General features: G+C 38.6%; 1 protein-coding gene across 1 annotated transcript in view; it reads right to left on the reverse strand.

The window, feature by feature from the left end:
- The window catches only part of LOC126235420 (NFX1-type zinc finger-containing protein 1-like), a 362,382-nt gene that overhangs the window by 323,167 nt on the left and 18,268 nt on the right, over positions 1–20,947 (reverse strand). The window contains exon 2 of the mRNA XM_049944143.1: positions 1,774–1,917. Coding sequence (XP_049800100.1) covers positions 1,774–1,917 — 144 coding nt within the window. The remainder of the gene's footprint in view (positions 1–1,773; positions 1,918–20,947) is intronic.

Genomic DNA, 20,947 nt, shown 5'->3' on the forward strand with positions numbered 1-20,947 from the left:
TGAAAAGTACCAACACATTCATACCACACAGAGTTAGATGAATAATGGAACAGGCTTACAATTGGTTCACAGCCAATACATAACTCTATTCTGAATCCCAGAGAGGGATGAATAGTCAGAAACCTTAATCTTCAAAAATCTTATATTTTGAAATTCTAAAGTAGAGATCAATGGGCATACATTCAATATGACACCATGTATGAAGTTTCTATGTAATAAGCTGTGGTGGGATCAGCTAGTGGACAAGCAATCTCTCTCGTGTTGACCAGCACAAGAGGACTGCCAGCATACTTTCACTCAATTCTGTCCTATGGAAAGATCTTCTGGGACATTGCAACTAAGATGAAGAAAGCATTTATTCTACTGAAGAGCCGAATTAGTATACTGTACAAAGTTGGCAACCAAACATCTTGAGGAAGCCTTTTGCCTTTTCAGGGACCTAGGAATTTTTACACTTAAATGTCAATACATGTACTACATGATGATATATATGGTCAACAACAAGAATGAATTTAGGATGAGCTCAGTAATTCACAATGTCAATGCTAGAAGTGGAAATAATTTCCATTCTGACTATTCATCTCTCTCTGGGATTCAGAGTAGAGTTATGTATTGTGGTGTAAAAGAAGACAATAACAGGTTGGCAGTGGGTATCAGGCAGGAAACTGAAAATCTCAAAGTATTTAAATGCAAATTGAAAGAATCCCTCATTAGCCACTGCTTCTACAATTTATCTGGATATCTGAACCCAGGAATGTAAATTCTGATAAAATCTAATGTTTGTATAGATAATGATTTTGTCAGTATATACACAACTAATATTGGTCTGTGGTCAAAACATGTTATTTGAAGTATTATGTAATAACAGCAGCTTAGTAGTATAGAAGGAGGGACAGTGACTTTTATCAATGTAATTGTTTTTCCCCTAACATACAAATACAAAAAATTTACAAGTAATCATCTTTGACATCATACTATCACTTCATCTTTGTCTCCATTTGTCACCACAATAGGTAGGTCCCTCAGAACCTGGGTTTTGAGTGAACCGTCCCTCTCCTACAGCCTAATCCTCTTTCCTCCCTGAAGAAGGCACATTCAGATCCAAATGACAAGAACACATGTTTCTTATTTTTTAAATTTATTTTTTATTTATTTATTTTTACAGGATTTTCGTGTTCCAAAGGCAAGGCAAGTCAGTCATTTTGTTTCCTTGTAACATGAGAAATATTTGCTTAGAATGGGTGAATATTATTTAAACTTGTATTGCAGTCAGTATTTATAAATATTCTATCTGAAGGGTCGCCGATTGACTGAATTCATCATCCAAAGAAGCTAGTGATAACAAAATGTTTCTTCGCAGAAATCGAGATATCAGAAGGTGAAAAAAGATTCTGAAAAAACCAAAATAACACACTAAAAACACTCTCTCATGATCTACAACACACCATAATTTTTTATGTCTCTCCTGTCTCATTATTTTATAATGCTGACTTGTATGTTTTTATTGTGACTATTCTTTCTGTTGCTGGTTAAAATGTTCTCACCATAATAAGTTAGTGACTGAAGCTACTTTACCGTGTGCACTCAACTCCATTGCAAGATTACTAACCAGACCAGAAATTTTATTTACTTTAAATAGTCTAGAGTGTTCCTTTGCTTTTTTTATTTTATTTTATTTTTTTTTTTTTTATTTCAACCATGTGCATTTCACGGAAAAGCTAAACAAAATATCTTCCTCAAAACATCAGAATAAAACCAAGCATAATCACTTACTTTCCTCAAGTAGAACATTTGCCCAGAGTAAGTTGTCAATATGGTAATTTCAGTTTCTTCATATCCTTGAAGTAAAAGGTATCTGCAAAGAGCGATTAGGAATTCTGCTTCAAACAAATTTCGGCAGCTGACTATTTCAGACACCTGAAATAACAAAACAAATGATGACATTTAAAATCAGTTTTCAGTGAAAGGTGATACATAAATGCTTTCAGTATAGCAGCTCCATGTAAGTCTACTACATTAAATACTTGATATATCTAAAAACAAAGATGATGTGACTTACTGAACGAAAGCGCTGGCAGATCGATAGACACACAAACTAACACAAACACACACACAAAATTCTAGCTTTCGCAACCAACGGTTGCCTCGTCAGGAAGAGGGAAGAGGGAAGGAGAGGGAAAGACGAAAGGATTTGGGTTTTAAGGGAGAGGGTAAGGAGTCATTCCAATCCTGGGAGCGGAAAGACTTACCTTAGGGGGAAGAAAAGGGACGGGTATACACTCGCGCACACACACACATATCCATCCACACATATACAGACACAAGCAGACATATTTAAAGACCTGCTTGTGTCTGTATATGTGTGGATGGATATGTGTGTGTGCGCGCGAGTGTATACCCGTCCCTTTCCTTCCCCCTAAGGTAAGTCTTTCCGCTCCCAGGATTGGAATGACTCCTTACCCTCTCCCTTAAAACCCAAATCCTTTCGTCTTTCCCTCTCCTTCCCTCTTCCCTCTTCCTGACGAGGCAACCGTTGGTTGCGAAAGCTAGAATTTTGTGTGTGTGTTTGTGTTAGTTTGTGTGTCTATCGACCTGCCAGCGCTTTCGTTCGGTAAGTCACATCATCTTTGTTTTTAGATATATTTTTCCCACGTGGAATGTTTCCCTCTATTATATTGATAACATTAAATACTTTTAATTTTCTCCAATACTTTCTCAAAGTACCTATGGGAAATATTTGTAACATGCAATGAAGGCTTTCACAACCAGTTGTCTTAACTGCTGATGAATCTTCCAGGTTGTATGACTGTGGTTCATGAAACATTTTTGTTCTTGACTTTTTGTCCAGAAATGTGTTTGATATCTGTAAAGACAAAGGTGCACTTGGTTCCAATGAGTCTTACTGATTCAGCAGAGCCAAAAGCACCTCTTTAGGTACCCAATGCAGCTCTGGACAAAAAGCCATAAATCAAAAAGGTTCATGTGTTCATGGACCATGACCATAAAACCAGGAAGGTTCACCAGCAGCTAAAATTGTACAACTATCTCCCCCCCCCCCCCTCTCATTCACACACACACACACACACACACACACACACACACACACACACAAAATAGAGAGCAGTACATGTCCTTATGTGGCCAATAAACATAAGGATATGGTAGAAGCAATAATGAAATTAGTATGGATACACCAAAAATGAACCATAAACGAAAAGAAAAAGTATAATAATGACTGATTATTTCCACTGAATGTAAAATACAATCAATGTCTGTACAGGATGTGTGTGAAAGACAAAGTCATGTAGCAGTGCAAACCCACTGCTGACAGATGGAAAGGTAGGTGATGTTCATTATGTCACAACAAAGATTATATTGAGCTGGTAGCAATATTACATATGAAGTTATGATTATTGATACCTATTAAATACCATATTTACCCTATTATAAGGTGAGATTTTTTTCCCAAATTCATCTTTCAAAAAATACAAATACAGATTACACTATTATTGCTTAGGTTAACATTTTAACATTGCTTAATAGAGTATATAGGAGTCATATTTACAGATGAAACTTTGGCTATTGAGGTCACATGCTCATTTATTTTGAAGATTTCAGAAGGGCAGGGATGGGCTAATGATACTCGCGTTTTAACACGCTCAAGACTTCCTGATACGCCGAAACACTTTATACAGTATCGACATTGCTCGAACAATAACAACATTTGACTCGTGCGACACTGGTGCAAGGGATATGCAAGAAACTATGAAGTAGCCAATATAACAAACTACCACTCTGCTTAAAATTTGATGACTTTAGGAAACACAGAAGGAAATAGCACTAAATTCTGTAATCTTACAAACTCTTGTTGTATTTCAACAGGTTTACAATGAAATCTCTGATACATGTATGAAACAGACATTACTGTTGCTTTTTAAGTAAAGGTAACAGTCAAAAACAGAAATATTGTCCTTCAAGAAACATTACCTGATTCACAACAGAGCTTAATATTTTATTTGATCATGAGAGACTGTAATTATTTACCAAGTGGGTTCCAAATGAGAATTTGGTTGCTGTTCACATATTAGAAATCCAAGTACAAATGTTACCAACTTTTAATCAGATTTAGAACAAGATGGTGACCTTCAGACAAGAAGGAAAATTAATTCTGAATGAAACACCTAACAAATGAAAGAAATCAATTTAAACTAGCTAACTGTTGTTGAAAGAATACATTACAGCAGCAAGACCCATCATGGAGATAGTAACAACAAATATTAGTAGATTGCAAGATTGAGAAGTGGACTAAACCGTGATTGTGTTCTTTTATATGTGCATTAATTTCTGTTGTTAAATATGACTTGCACTGGAGAAGGTACTGCCATGTGTTTCACAGTTCTTCAAGCACAGCAGCACTGTAGAAGGGTTGGAGGGGTTAACAGTGATACAAGCTTGGCTGAGAACTAAATGAGAGTGGGGAGAGAAATAATGAGCAGGCAGCAAATTATTTCATGTTGACAACCATGGGAATCTGTAAGATGTACTTTGGTTTTATGAATTTCTACTACATTTAAACTACAGCTTGCCTGAATCCATTTGTAGTCTGAATTAACTGACTTTAAAATTGGACAAATACTCAACAACAGTATTCATTTCTGTAGGAGACAGTAAAATTCTACATACTCACCAGTGGTGTATTTATGCTGCAATGTAGTCAACACGCACCATGACGTATGATGGGAATAAAGGGGTGTGTCAGCTGCAGCCAATGAGAGAGAGGTGGGCAGACAATATGTTTAGAAGCGAGATACATTGTAACATTCTCACATCATTATGGAAGCAAAATCCAATATTTATTTGGATAAAAACAGCTGTTTTCTCAGGTCCCACAGTAACAACCACCTCATAAATGGCAACATATTTGGAAGAAAAAGCCAAATATTTGTGATAGTGAAGATACAAATTTCACAGCTGTGCTATTAGGATGATGATTAAAAATAGTGACACCACAGATGACAGTGCTAACAAGTGAAAAATGTGCAAAAGAAATGGTCCACAAATTAATGTAAATCATTTATTTTTGTTTATTTCTGCTCATATTATCAAAATGCAGACAATCAATAAATGGCATACATTTAGAATTGGTATAATGTTAACTTTTTAGGCAGATACTTTATGTCAGTAAAACAATCTGTAATTATCATTAGTCAGAATATGTTAAAATTAAATTTTTCTCAAGAAACTTCCTGGAAAAAAAGAGGTTATCTTATAATTGGGTAAATACAGTATGTTGATTTCGATAAAGTAATGAAAAAATGAAAAGAAGAAAAAAAAAAAAAAACAACTTTGGCAAACAAAGTAGTTGGCATTATAGGCGGTGTTTCAAAAAGATTGATTCGATTTTACAGAATTATGTCTTCTACAATGTTAATTTGGTTGGAAGATCAAGGTATTTGCAAAGAAATTATTTGCCTGGCTAACTACCATATAATCACAGACCAGAGAGAAAGAAAATCTTAATGTAGGTAAGTGATTATAAATTAGCTACATATTGATGTAGATCCAATACACACCCAGTTAGCCTACCACATTAAAGTGCCCATTTATGATAAAAGAGGTGGCACTCTGGCCATAAATTGAATAAATGATAGGGGTTGGTGCGACAGCCAGTTTGGCTGAGTTTTTTTTAGGAAGTTTTCTACATCTGTCTAGGTAAATACCACATTGGTTCCCATATCCCACTTCACTTAAATGATGAGCAAATGCTTTCAAAGTACCTCAGACGCAGACAGAAGGGAGTATACAGATTCCTCTCATTTGGGAGGGAGGTGGGGTGTGGCATTTAACAGTAGCTTTAAAGTGCCATTAGGAGTGACAACCTCATCTTAATTAGAGCCTCTTTATAGGTATGGTTGGTTCTACATGCAACTGGAGAAATCCCGTAGCAGTCCCAGCTCGGCACTGGCTGGATACAAAGTATCAAAAAGGAAGAAATGAATATAGATAAATAAATTCTGTGCAGATCAGGACACAGAAACATGTGCTTGTGAGTTAATATTGCTTGTTAGAATATACAGGATAGTTTACAGGATGACAGTAAGATGGTATTGTTAACTTATAGTGATTTTAATGGAAAAATTCTTGAAGAGATCTAAAGGGTAAAGTGACTGACCACTTATAATTTACTATCACTACATATAAAAAATTATATAATATTCTACGTATTTTGATACAGTTTTCAGTAATAGACAGACTGATTCAGAGGGAGGTTTGTGTATATAATTTAAAAGCCATGGTAGATCACTATTCAGTCATAAATTTCTCTCCCCAAGTTGCTCAAGACAGCAGTGCTCTTATAGACAATGCATTCACATAAGAAGAGGATGTCAAAGAAATACTTGTCTATCATGTGATAAACAGATTGTCAGATCATGATGTACAGCTGCCAAAATTACATAACTCAGATCCATGTACATTCAATACACACTCAAAGAAAAAGTGAGGCTGATTATTGACAAAACAACTGAAAATTTTCAAGAAAGCTTAAAAATGTATGACCAGGCTAAAGTTTACAATGAACTCAATGTATGCTCTAAATTCTACATATTTCTTATGACACTGTATCCATTTTAGGGTTTCATACCTCAATCGGTAAAAAAGGAAACCTTACAAGATCACTCTGTTGTCGATCTGTCTACCTGTTCAATGGTGAAAATCTCTTTTTCTCAGCAATGGGCAGATATATCAAGGTGAAATTTATGTCACATACTATGATATATAGTACCTTAGTGGTGTAGTAAGTATAAGCCCATTAAAATTGCTAAACCAAGAAGAAAAGCAGATGATAAACGGGTATTCATTGGACAAATATATTATACTAGAACTGACATGTGATTACATTTTCACGCAATTTGGGTGCATAGATCCCGAGAAATCAGTACCCAAAACAACCACCTCTGGCCGTAATAACGGCCTTGATACACCTGGGCATTGAGTCAAACAGAGCTTGGATGGTGTGTACAGGTACAGCTCCACATGCAGCTTCAACACAATACCACAGTTCATCAAGAATAGTGACTGGTGTATTGCGACGAGCCAGTTGCTCAGCCACCACTGACCAGACGTTTTCAATTGGTGAGAGATGTGGAGAATGTGCTGGCCAAGATAGCAGTTGAACATTTTCTGTATCCAGAAAGGCCCGTACAGAACCTTCAACATGCGGTTGTGCATTATCCTGCTGAAATGTAGGGTTTTGCGGGGATCAAATGAAGGGTAGAGCCATGGGTCGTAACACATCTGAAATGTAACATCCACTGTTCAAAGTGCCGTCAATGCGAACAAGAGGTGACCGAGACGTGTAACCAATGGCACCCCATACCATCACACCAGATGATATGCCAGTATGGCGATGACAACTACACGCTTCCAATGTGCGTTCACCGCGATGTCGCCAAACACGGATGCGACCATCATGATGCTGTAAACAGAACCTGGATTCATCCGAAAAAATGACGTTTGGCATTCGTGCACCAAGGTTCGTTGTTGGGTACACCATCGCAGGCGCTCCTGTCTGTGATGCAGTGTCAAGGGTAACCGCAGCCATGGTCTCCGAGCTGACAGTCCATGCTGCTGCAAACGTCGTCGAACTGTTCCTGCAGATGGTTGTTGTCTTGCAAACGTCCCCATCTGTTGACTCAGGGATCAAGATATGGCTGTACGATTCGTTACAGCCATGTGGATAAGCTGCCTGTCATCTCGACTGCTAGTGATACGAGGCTGTTGGCATCCAGCACGGTGTTCTGTATTACCCTTCTGAACCCACTGATTCCATATTCTGCTAACAGTCATTGGATCTCGACCAACGTGAGCAGCAATGTCGCGATACGATAAACAGCAATCGAGATAGGCTACAATCCGACCTTTATCAAAGTTGGAAATGTGATGGCACGCATTTCTGCTCCTTACGCAGGGCATGACAACAACGTTTCACCAGGCAACACTGGTCAACTGCTGTTTGTGTACGAGAAATCAGTTGGAAGCTTCCCTCATGTCAGCATATTGTAGGTGTCGCCACCGGCGCCAACCTTGTGTGAATGCTCTGAAAAGCTAATCATTTGCATGTCACAGCATCTTCTTCCTGTCGGTTAAATTTCACGTCTGTAGCATGTCATCTTTATGCTGTAGCAATTTTAATGGCCAGTAGTGTAAGTCGAAAGATATGGTCTTTTATGTCACATATTTTGGTACCTGCAAATTTGATTATCAAAACCTATAGGGTAGTTCCCATTGAACTGGAATCATGAAATTTGGAAAGCAGTAAGCTTTCACAATAAAAGCAAAGGAAAAAATCCAGAAACTGTTATTTCATACTTATATTACCCAAACCCCCCCCATGAACCATGGACCTTGCCGTTGGTGGGGAGGCTTGCGTGCCTCAGCGATACAGATGGCCATACCGTAGGTGCAACCACAACGGAGGGGCATCTGTTGAGAGGCCAGACAAACATGTGGTTCCTGAAGAGGGGCAGCAGCCTTTTCAGTAGTTGCAGGGGCAACAGTCTGGATGATTGACTGATCTGGCCTTGTAACATTAACCAAAACGGCCTTGCTGTGCTGGTACTGCGAACGGCTGAAAGCAAGGGGAAACTACAGCCGTAATTTTTCCCGAGGACATGCAGCTCTACTGTATGATTAAATGATGATGGCGTCCTCTTGGGTAAAATATTCCGGAGGTAAAATAGTCCCCCATTCGGATCTCCGGGCGGGGACTGCTCAAGAGGACGTCGTTATCAGGAGAAAGAAAACTGGCGTTCTACGGATCGGAGCGTGGAATGTCAGATCACTTAATCGGGCAGGTAGGTTAGAAAATTTAAAAAGAGAAATGGATAGGTTAAAGTTAGATATAGTGGGAATTAGTGAAGTTCGGTGGCAGGAGGAACAAGACTTTTGGTCAGGTGATTACAGGGTTATAAATACAAAATCAAATAGGGGTAATGCAGGAGTAGGTTTAATAATGAATAAAAGAATAGGAGTGCGGGTTAGCTACTACAAACAGCATAGTGAACGCATTATTGTGGCCAAGATAGACACGAAGCCCATGCCTACTACAGTAGTACAAGTTTATATGCCAACTAGCTCTGCAGATGATGAAGAAATAGATGAAATGTATGACGAGATAAAAGAAATTATTCAGGTAGTGAAGGGAGACGAAAATTTAATAGTCATGGGCGACTGGAATTCGTCAGTAGGAAAAGGGAGAGAAGGAAACATAGTAGGTGAATATGGATTGGGGGGAAGGAATGAAAGGGGAAGCCGCCTTGTAGAATTTTGCACAGAGCATAACTTAATCATAGCTAACACTTGGTTCAAGAATCATGAAAGGAGGCTGTATACATGGAAGAAGCCTGGAGATACTGACAGGTTTCAGATAGATTATATAATGGTAAGACAGAGATTTAGGAACCAGGTTTTAAATTGTAAGACATTTCCAGGGGCAGATGTGGATTCTGACCACAATCTATTGGTTATGAACTGCAGATTGAAACTGAAGAAACTGCAAAAAGGTGGGAATTTAAGGAGATGGGATCTGGATAAACTGAAAGAACCAGAGGTTGTAGAGAGTTTCAGGGAGAGCATAAGGGGACAATTGACAGGAATGGGGGAAAGAAATACAGTAGAAGAAGAATGGGTAGCTCTGAGGGATGAAGTGGTGAAGGCAGCAGACGATCAAGTAGGTAAAAAGACGAGGGCTAATAGAAATCCTTGGGTAACAGAAGAAATATTGAATTTAATTGATGAAAGGAGAAAATATAAAAATGCAGTAAATGAAGCAGGCAAAAAGGAATACAAACGTCTCAAAAATGAAATCGACAGGAAGTGCAAAATGGCTAAGCAGGGATGGCTAGAGGACAAATGTAAGGATGTAGAGGCTTGTCTCACTAGGGGTAAGATAGATACTGCCTACAGGAAAATTAAAGAGACCTTTGGAGAGAAGAGAACCACTTGTATGAATATCAAGAGCTCAGATGGAAACCCAGTTCTAAGCAAAGAAGGGAAGGCAGAAAGGTGGAAGGAGTATATAGAGGGTTTATACAAGGGAGAGGTACTTGAGGAAAATATTATGGAAATGGAAGAGGATGTAAATGAAGATGAAATGGGAGATAAGATACTGCGTGAAGAGTTTGACAGAGCACTGAAAGACCTGAGACGAAACAAGGCCCCGGGAGTAGACAACATTCCATTAGAACTACTGATGGCCTCGGGAGAGCCAGTCCTGACAAAACTCTACCATCTGGTGAGCAAGATGTATGAGACAGGCGAAATACCCTCAGACTTCAAGAAGAATATAATAATTCCAATCCCAAAGAAAGCAGGTGTTGACAGATGTGAAAATTACCGAACTATCAGTTTAATAAGTCACAGCTGCAAAATACTAACGCGAATTCTTTACAGACGAATGGCAAAACTGGTAGAAGCCGACCTCGGGGATGATCAGTTTGGATTCCGTAGAAATGTTGGAACACGCGAGGCAATACTGACCTTACGACTTATCTTGGAAGAAAGATTAAGAAAAGGCAAACCTACGTTTCTGGCATTTGTAGACTTAGAGAAAGCTTTCGACAATGTTGACTGGAATACTCTCTTTCAAATTCTGAAGGTGGCAGGGGTAAAATACAGGGAACGAAGGGCTATTTACAATTTGTACAGAAACCAGATGGCAGTTATTAGAGTCGAGGGGCATGAAAGGGAAGCAGTGGTTGGGAAGGGAGTGAGACAGGGTTGTAGCCTCTCCCCGATGTTATTCAATCTGTATATTGAGCAAGCAGTAAAGGAAACAAAAGAAAAATTCGGAGTAGGTATTAAAATTCATGGAGAAGAAGTAAAAACTTTGAGGTTCGCCGATGACATTGTAATTCTGTCAGAGACAGCAAAGGACTTGGAAGAGCAGTTGAACGGAATGGACAGTGTCTTGAAAGGAGGATATAAGATGAACATCAACAAAAGCAAAACGAGGATAATGGAATGTAGTCAAATTAAGTCGGGTGATGCTGAGGGAATTAGATTAGGAAATGAGACACTTAAAGTAGTAAAGGAGTTTTGCTATTTAGGGAGTAAAATAACCGATGATGGTCGAAGTAGAGAGGATATAAAATGTAGACTGGCAATGGCAAGGAAAGCGTTTCTGAAGAAGAGAAATTTGTTAACATCGAGTATAGATTTAGGTGTCAGGAAGTCGTTTCTGAAAGTATTTGTATGGAGTGTAGCCATGTATGGAAGTGAAACATGGACGATAACCAGTTTGGACAAGAATCGAATAGAAGCTTTCGAAATGTGGTGCTACAGAAGAATGCTGAAGATAAGGTGGGTAGATCACGTAACTAATGAGGAGGTATTGAATAGGATTGGGGAGAAGAGAAGTTTGTGGCACAACTTGACTAGAAGAAGGGATCGGTTGGTAGGACATGTTTTGAGGCATCAAGGGATCACAAATTTAGCATTGGAGGGCAGCGTGGAGGGTAAAAATCGTAGAGGGAGACCAAGAGATCAATACACTAAGCAGATTCAGAAGGATGTAGGTTGCAGTAGGTACTGGGAGATGAAGAAGCTTGCACAGGATAGAGTAGCATGGAGAGCTGCATCAAACCAGTCTCAGGACTGAAGACCACAACAACAACAACAACAACATTACCCAAACGAATATTTTTTTGTAGTCATTTGTTATCCAACAGCCTGCTTGCTGTCTGTTAGGACCAATTCTTCTCAGAAACATTCAGACATATGAAGTTGAAATGTACGTCACATACTGGCCTCCTGGTGATATATAAAAGTTAAGCTTCTAAGTCAATGCTGTCAACAGATATGGCCATATATGTTGCATGTTTTGATACTTGCAAACTTATTCATTAAAACCTATAGGTTACTTCCTGCTCACCTAGAACAATGAAATTTGGCAAGAAGCACGGTTTCACACTACAAATAAAGGAAAAATTGGGGAATTTTTAATTTGTAATTATACCACACAAAAAGTATTTCTTTTTTCATTTGTTATCCAACTTCAAAATTAAAAACACGACATTCTTCCAAGACTGATACCTTGCCAGTCTCAATGTCGATAGCAGGCAAAGTTGTCTAGATTTTGATTCCAGGAGCAGCTGAATTGTTCTAATACATAATTAAGCTTGTCTGGAACCCTCAGAGCACAAATCCTACCCACACCCAGCCAACTTTTGAATGTAGTTTTCCAAAAGGTAATTAAATGCAAAACTGGTGAGTCATCAAAGACATCTTGGATCACTACAGTTATCAGAGAATCTTTACAACAAAAATGGGGCATGTATAAAATAGTTAGAGTAAGTAATGACCCACAAATACTTTCACATTATCAACAGCACTGTGATGTACTTGAAACACACACACACACACGAGTATGCACATATTTTCTGAAACTGACAGGCCTGACATGAAATCAAGTCTGTATGGGATACCATTAAAACACAGACAGGGAAAGAAGCCACAGAAGATGAGATCGTTTCCGTTTAGGAGAAAGGGAGCATTGCAAAAGACAGTTCATGTGTAGCAGAAGTTTTTAACAATTACTTTTTGAAAATAAGTGAGGATATTTGTGCAAATAGTTCAGAAGAAAAAGCAAAACTTTATGCCAAAGAATCACCATATAGGACATACTGTAAAATAAAAATTGCAAATAGTTCAGAAGAAAAATGAAATTTTATGCGAAAGAATCTACATATAGGACATTCTGTAAAATAAAAATTAATCTCACATTCACATCTGAAATGAGGAAGATCACGACTCTAAAAAATAAAAGTTCCTATGGGTGGATAATGTCTTCAATGAGCTACCAAAAAGTTGAGGCCTTATAATATGTAATGTTCTAGGTCACTTATGCAGTGCGTCATTAATTCAGGATATTTTTCCTTAGGCCATTATTAGAGGGGTGACTCTACAGATATCAATAACAATCATACAGTGCCAATAATTACATATTTATCTACAATTTTTGAGAAGATAATGTACTCCAGGGTTGTCACCCAACAGTATAGTAACAGGATGCTTAGCCAATCACAAATTGGATTTCAAAAGGGCCACTCTAATGAGATATTTAGCCTACCAAACACATAATAAAAACTTTAAGTGATAAAATATCATGTTACGATCTTCTGCGACTTATCAAAGGCATTTGACCGTATCAATGATAATATTGCATTAGAAAAATTAACTATTTATGAATATATGATTCTGCACATGCCTGGAATAGTTCTTATTTATTTTGGAATGCCGAAAGTTATGCCAAGCAATGAAATATCAGCAGAGAAAATAGTAAATGATGTTTTCATGAAAGTTACTAAATGGTTTCATGCAAGTAGAACCTTTAAAAAACACTGATCATCCAGTTTTGTACTGACAAAACCACCCCACCCCTTATTAACCTTAATAATAAAGAAGGTAGAAAATTCCAAGTTCTTGATGAACTGTGAAAACCACACAGTATGTAGCTTCAGTTAGCCATAAGAGTAATTGTCAATTTTGGGGGTGCAGAAGTCAGTAAGTAAACATATTTTGCATAGTCTGCTTCACTTTTGTCTTACTGAATAACATTTGGGGTCATGGGGATGAAATTCCTTATTGCGGCAAAAAGTATTCGTTACACAAAAGAAAGTAATTAAAATTATGTGTGGGATTTACACACTTACATCTTGCAGGCATCTATTTAAGCAACTGGAAACTATAACCAAAGCCACCCAGTGCACTTATTCACTTTTGAAATCTATTTTAACAATCCAGTTGAGCCTGAGAGTGACAAGAGACATTCACAAGTACAGAACTAGTAGGAATAATGACTTGCATTACCCTTACGTAATCTAATTTTAGTACAGAAATGAGTGAAATAGGCAATTCTTTGACAATCTACCCATGGAAACAAAATATCTGAGTCAGCTACACTGTTATCGGATGTAGATTAATGATGTTTACCTTTAACAAATCTTTCTATAACGTCGAGAAACATTTGATCAGATGACATGTTCCATATCACATTTACTGTGAAAATGATCTGTTGTTGTTGTTGTTATGGTCTTCAGTCCAGAGACTGGTTTGATGCAGCTCTCCGTGCTACTCTATCCTGTGCAAGCTTCTTCATCTCCCAGTACCTACTGCAACTTACATCCTTCTGAATCTGTTTAGTGTACTCATCTCTTGGTCTCCCTCTACGATTTTTACCCTCCATGCTGCCCTCCAAAGCTAAATTGGTGATCCCTTGATGCCTCAGAACATGTTCTACCAACCAATCCCTTCTTCTAGTCAAGTTGTGCCACAAATTTCTCTTCTCTCCAATTCTATTCAATACCTCCTCATTAGTTATGTGATCCACCTATCTAATCTTCAGCATTCTTCTGTAGCACCACATTTCGAAAGCTTCTATTCTCTTCTTGTCTAAACTATTTATCGTCCACGTTTCACTTCCATACATGGCTACACTCCATACAAATACTTTCAGAAACGACTTTAAGACATTTAAATCTAAACTCGGTGTTAACAAATTTCTCTTCTTCAGAAACCCTTTCCTTGCCATTGCCAGTCTACATTTTATATCCTCTCTACTTCGACCATTGTCAGTTATTTTGCTCCCCAAACAGCAAAACTCCTTTATTACTTTAAGTGTTTCGTTTCCTAATCTAATTCTGGCAGCATCACCCGATTTAATTTGTCTACATTCCATTATCCTCGTTTTGCTTTTGTTGATGTTTATCTTATATCCTCCTATCAAGACATTGTCCATTCCGTTCAACTGCTCTACCAGGTCCATGTCATCAGCGAACCTCAAAGTTTTTATTTCTTCTCCATAGATTTTAATACCTACTCCGTATTTTTCTTTTATTTTCTTTACTGCGTGCTCAATATACAGATTGAATAACATCGGGGATAGGCTACAATCCTGTCTCACTCCCTTCCCAACCACTGCTTCCCTTTCACGCCCTCCACTATAACTGCCATCTGGTTTCTGTACAAATTGTAAATAGCCTTTCACTCCCTGTATTTTACCCCAGCCGCCTTCAGAATTTGAAAGAAAGCATTCCACTCAACATTGTCAAAAGCATTCTCTAAGTCTACAAATGCTAGAAACGTAGGTTTGCCTTTCCTTAATCTATTTTCTAAGATAAATCGTAGGGTCAGTATTGCCTCACGTGTTCCAACATTTCTACGGAATCCAAACTGATCTTCCCCGAGGTCAGCTTCTACCAGTTTTCCCATTCGTCTGTAAAGAATTCATGTTAGTATTTTGTAGCCGTGGCTTATTAAACTGATAGTTCGGTAATTTTCACATCTGTCAACACCTGCTTTCTTTGGGATAGGAATTATTATATTCTTCTTGAAGTCTGAGGGTATTTCGCCTGTCTCATACATCTTGCTCACTGAATGGTAGAGTCTTGTTAGGCCCGGGTCTCCCAAGGCTGTCATTAGTTCTGATAGGATGTTGTCTATTCCCGGGGCCTTGTTTTGACTTAGATCTTTCAGTGCTCAGTCAAACTCTCCACGCGGTATCATATCTTCCATTTCACCTTCATCTACATTCTCTTCCATTTCTATAATATTGTCCTCAAGAATATCGCCCTTGTTTAGACCCTCTATATACTTCTTCCATCTTTCTGCTTTCCATTCTTTGCTTAGTACTGGGTTTCCATCTGTGCTCTTGATATTCATGCAAGTCGTCCTCTTTTCTCCAAAGGTCTCTTTAATTTTCCTGTAGGCAGTATCTATCTTACCCTTAGTGATATGTGCCTCCTTACATTTGTCCTCTAGCCATCCCTGCTTAGCTATTTTGCACTTCCTGTCGATCTCATTTTTGAGATGTTTGTATTCCTTTTTGCCTGCCTCATTTACTGCATTTTCTCCTTTCATCAATTAAATTCAATATCTCTTCTGTTACCCAAGGATTTCTATTAGCCCTCGTCTTTTTACCTACTTGATCCTCTGCTACCTTCACTTTTTCATCTCTCAAAGCTACCCATTCTTCTTCTACTGTATTTCTTTCCCCCATCTTGTCAATCGTTCCCAAATGCTCTCCCTTAAGCTCTCTACAACCTCTGGTTCTTTCATTGTGGTCAGAGTCCACATCTGCCCTGGAAATGTCTTACAATTTAAAACCTGGTTCCTGAATCTCTGCCTTACCATTATATAATCTATCTGATACCTTCCAGTATCTCCATGTATACAACCTTCTTTTATGGTTCTTGAACCAAAGATTTCAGCAATCTTTTATCTCATCATACATTTCATCAATCTCTTTGTCATCTGCGGAGCTAGTTGGCATATAAAATTGTACTATTGTGGTAGGTGTGGGCTTCGTATCTATCTAGTCCAGAATAATGCGTTGACTGTGCTGTTTGTAGTATCTTACCCGCATTCCTATTTTCCTATTCATTATTAAACCTACTCCTCCATTACCCCCATTTGATTTTGTATTTATAACCCTTTATTCACCTGACTAGTTCCCACTGTATCTAACTTTAAGCTATCCACTTCCCTTTTTAAATTTTCTAACCTACCTGCCTGATTAAGGGATCTGACATTCCATGCTCCGATCCGTAGAATGCCAGTTTTCTTTCTCCTGATAACAACGTCCTCCTGAGTAATCCCGACATGGAGATCCGAATGGGTGACTATTTTACCTCTGGAATATTTTACCAGAGAGGACGCCATCATCATTTAACCATACAGTAAAGCTGCATGCCCTCGGGAAAAAATTACAGCCGTAGTTTCCCCTTGCTTTTATCCGTTCGCAGTACCAGCACAGCAAGGCCATTTTGGTTAGTGTTACAAGGCCAGATCAGTCAATCATCCAGACTGTTGCACCTGCAACTACTGAAAAGGCTGCTGCCCCTCTTCAGGAACCACATGTTTATCTGGCCTCTCAAGAGATAACCCTCCGTTATAGTTGCACCTACGGTACGGCTATCTGTATCGCTGATGCACACAAGCCTCCCCACCAACGGCAAGGTCGATGGTGGGAGCGAAAATGATCTATGGAACACATAAATAACTGGAGGTAGAACAACCTACATTTGCTCAGATGATATGTTCCATATCACATTTATTGTGAATATGATCTATGGAATGCATAACTAACTGGAGGCAGAAATGTAGGATACATTTTAACTTCCACATGTAATAAAGTTTTTTTATTTTCAATAGACCCCTTGATTTTACATGGGTCTATCTTTTAAAAGAATATACCTACAACTTTGGGCACTTCATAGTCAGAATGAACACATAAAACTCCACACAGTGTTATTTATTATCATCATGAAAGATTTGATACTACGGCTGTAAAAGTATGGACTAAATTTTCTACCATATGTATTCTATGGGGAATTGCAGATGGATAAAGATCAAACAGTTATTTTGTAAAAAAGAGTCCTGAATTGAATCTTCATCAAATGTTGCAATAATTTGTTGTTCTGTTTGGGGTTCAGGCATGCATGCCATTACAATTAGATCAAACTCAAACGCTGAATACCTTCTGACACATTCATTGGAAGAATTATTAAATGAACCTCAGGTCCAAATGAGTCACTTTTGACAACCTGGATGTGGAGAGTTATTTGTGGATCTGTAACCAATTTCAACAATTAATTTATCAAACAGCTTTTTGATAAACTGGTGCTCAATAAGCTTCATATATTTATTTGAATTCACTATAAACTGCTTGTGACACCTAAAAGTTTCAATAGTCACTTTGTTGTAAGAGGGCAGTTTTTTAAATGATTTGAGAACTTTGATGATTTCTAGTACTAGCTGTCATTCTTCTCATGATATATTTTGCACCGGACTGGATAAAAACACAACTTAGCTTCTTATGGTTCTTGCACATTAGCTACCCTTGCTAAAATTTCTACTGTACAATTTCATTTAGTTGCAATACCTATTTAAAGTTTTAATACTGATGGAATTTCCTGGGTGGTATGACATAAAATAGGGGAATGGCAACCACTCACCTATAGCAGGCTAATGTGTGGTGAATACCGTATTTACTCGAATCTAAGCTGCACTCGAATCCAAGCCGCACCTGAAAAATGAGACTCGAAATCGAGGAAAAAAATTTTCCCGAATCTAAGCCGCACCTGAAATTTGAGACTAGAAATTCAAGGGGAGAGAAAAGTTTTAGGCTGCACCTCCAAATCGAAACAAAGTTGGTCCATTCTAATATGAGACACGATTTAGGTCGAATGAATGACGATACAGCTACGGTAGTTTGGTTCGAGTCGTAAGCTTAGGAGTTAAGCTTTACCAAGTAGCCATTGCTATGCGTCAGGCACGCCGTCCGTATTTATACGGGTACCATTCCTTTTTCACGTACTTCGTCTGGTTTGAATTGATTGCTTATTTTTCTTTGATTTGATAAGTGCTGTTCTCTTTGTTATAGGTGTTTACGTCACTCGGAGAAAATGCATTACTGTACTGTGTCATGCATTGTTTGTCGCAGTCTGGTAATAAGTGTTTATGACCCGTCGCCGCTCGCGGCATGGCTTGCTTTTGTGCAAGCTACCGCCGCTTTTTAAAAAAAAAAGAGAGAGAGAGAGAGAGAGAGACAGAGGAATTGTCTCATTAGCGAAACAATGGCAAGAGACTGCAATTTGTTGTTACTTACACTGCTTTCTTTCACAATGATCAACAAGAATCAAATAATAGACTGTGTATGATAGAAGATGTTCTGAACGAGAGTTTAGCGAAAAATTTTCTCCGTTGGAAAATCTTTGCAGAAGCCTCTTTAGTACATTACACTCTGCACAGAAATTAGTCATCTTAGATTTAAAAATCTAGTGAATTGCCGTGCTTCATTTCTGACTGTATCACTATTAGGCATAAGAATAATACGAATATAAACATGACATGATATGTATATTCTTCCACGTTTGCTGATGTCTCACTAGTTTCGTAGTTTATTAGGCGGACAGGATTTAAATGAGATAGCAGCAAACACGAAAGAATACATGGTAAAATGTTTATATTCGTATCATTTTTATAGTGAAGAGAATACTGCATGTGATTCACAATTCATAAAAGTTCCTATTAGCAACCATCTTTTCTCACAGGTAGGAAAAAATTCAACGCAGAGTTTGCCATATTGACAAACATCCCAAACGTCTTGCCAGTCGGATTTTAGTAGTGCATTGAAATGCTGTTACATTCGAAGATGAACAATATATAATTTGTATTTACTTCGTTGGATAATGTATGAAAATGCAGTGGTCGAAACTCGGGGCGGAGAAAAAAAGCTCGTCTTCCACTTTTTTAAAAAATTTATTTACTGACGCAGAGGTTTTGGTGCCAGTATTTATCTTTGTGCCCGCAAAGCATGCCTGCGTAGCACTACATATATTCGACAACAGAAGTTAGTTGTGGCGGCACCTACCAACATTTTTCGGAACTTCCGATTACTTTGCACTCGATTCTAAGCCGCAGGCGGTTTTTTGGATTACAAAAACCAGAAAAAAAGTACGGCTTAGATTTGAGTAAATACGGTAGACACAAGTAACAGAAAATACACTGCTCAACAAAAGTTTGGAATACTACTGTAAAATGTAGTCTATGATAGTGAGGTCTCATTAACCAAGGCACTTCATGCATTATCCAGTTAGAGACCGTATTCTGGACACAGTTTACTACTGGCATGCTTTGTGACCATTTCCCAGTCATGAAAAACATGCTGGTGCCGCAGCGCCACACTGCGAGCAGTCCAGTATCAACAACAGTTCGTGTTCAGCATTGCAGAATCATGTCATGTATATGCATACAACACTTTGATAGGGTCAGATAGTGGCTTTACTTTCAGCATGTCATACATAGCAAGATGTTGCTGAATGGTTAGAAGTCACTCACAGTGATGTCTCTAAGGTGTGGAGAAAGTACAGAAAGATGGGAAATGTGAACAGACCTCCAACTGGTCATCCTCATATGATAACACTAATGCAAGATTGTTTCCTCCAACTGCCAGCTCACAGGCACCCAACATCAACTAGCAGAAATAACTGAAATGAGTCCTTGACACATCAACATTTGATGATTGCAGAGAGGAGTAACGTCATGTCTGCTGACAAGATCAGGACTGGTTTGTGACAGGACACTAGACGTGTTAGGGTTTCGAGAAGTGTTAGATGACACCAGGAATGCCAAAATATGTTCAGGAAGTCGCCCCATTTGCAGGTGTAAAGGTAATGTTCTGGATGGCAATAATGATGGGATGGCAGTCCCCTCCAATTCCCATCTACGGCAAAGTTGACCAGTCCCCGATAACTCCAAGAGGTCCTACAAATGATCATAAGGTAATACAGATGTGAAGTCAGTGATAACTTCATCCTAGGTGATGACAATACAACACCGCACCATACTCTAGGACTGTCTCAGTGTCTTCAAAACTGCAACATCAAACAAATGTACTGGCCAGCACAGTCCACAGACATGAATGCAACTGAGTGTGCATGGGACATGTTGAAGGTGGCCACTGCACAGTGTTTGGATCCTCCTGACAATCTTTAGAACTGAGTGAGGTAGCGTAGTGATTAGTGCGCAGGACTCAGTTCAAACTCACATCCGGCCATCCTGATATAGGTTTTCCATAATTTCCCCAAATCGCTTCAGGCAAATTCCAGGACAGTTCCTTTGCAAGGGTACTGCTGACTTCCTTCCCCATCCTTCCCTAATTTGATGAGACTGATGACCTCACTTGGTTCCCTCCCCCCCAATCAACCAACAATCTTCAGAACCTCAATGAGGCTGACATTGAGGAGTGGGACCTCATACCCCAAGATGGTCATGGTCATGGTCATGGTCTCACCTACAGAATGCCTCACAGAGTGGAAGAACTTATCTGCGCGCGGGGAGGTAAATACTGATAATCATCATCATGAGTTAAAGATTTTCACTGTTT

Source organism: Schistocerca nitens, chromosome 2 (genome assembly GCF_023898315.1).
Source record: "Schistocerca nitens isolate TAMUIC-IGC-003100 chromosome 2, iqSchNite1.1, whole genome shotgun sequence".
NCBI classification, from domain to species: Eukaryota; Metazoa; Arthropoda; class Insecta; order Orthoptera; family Acrididae; genus Schistocerca; species Schistocerca nitens.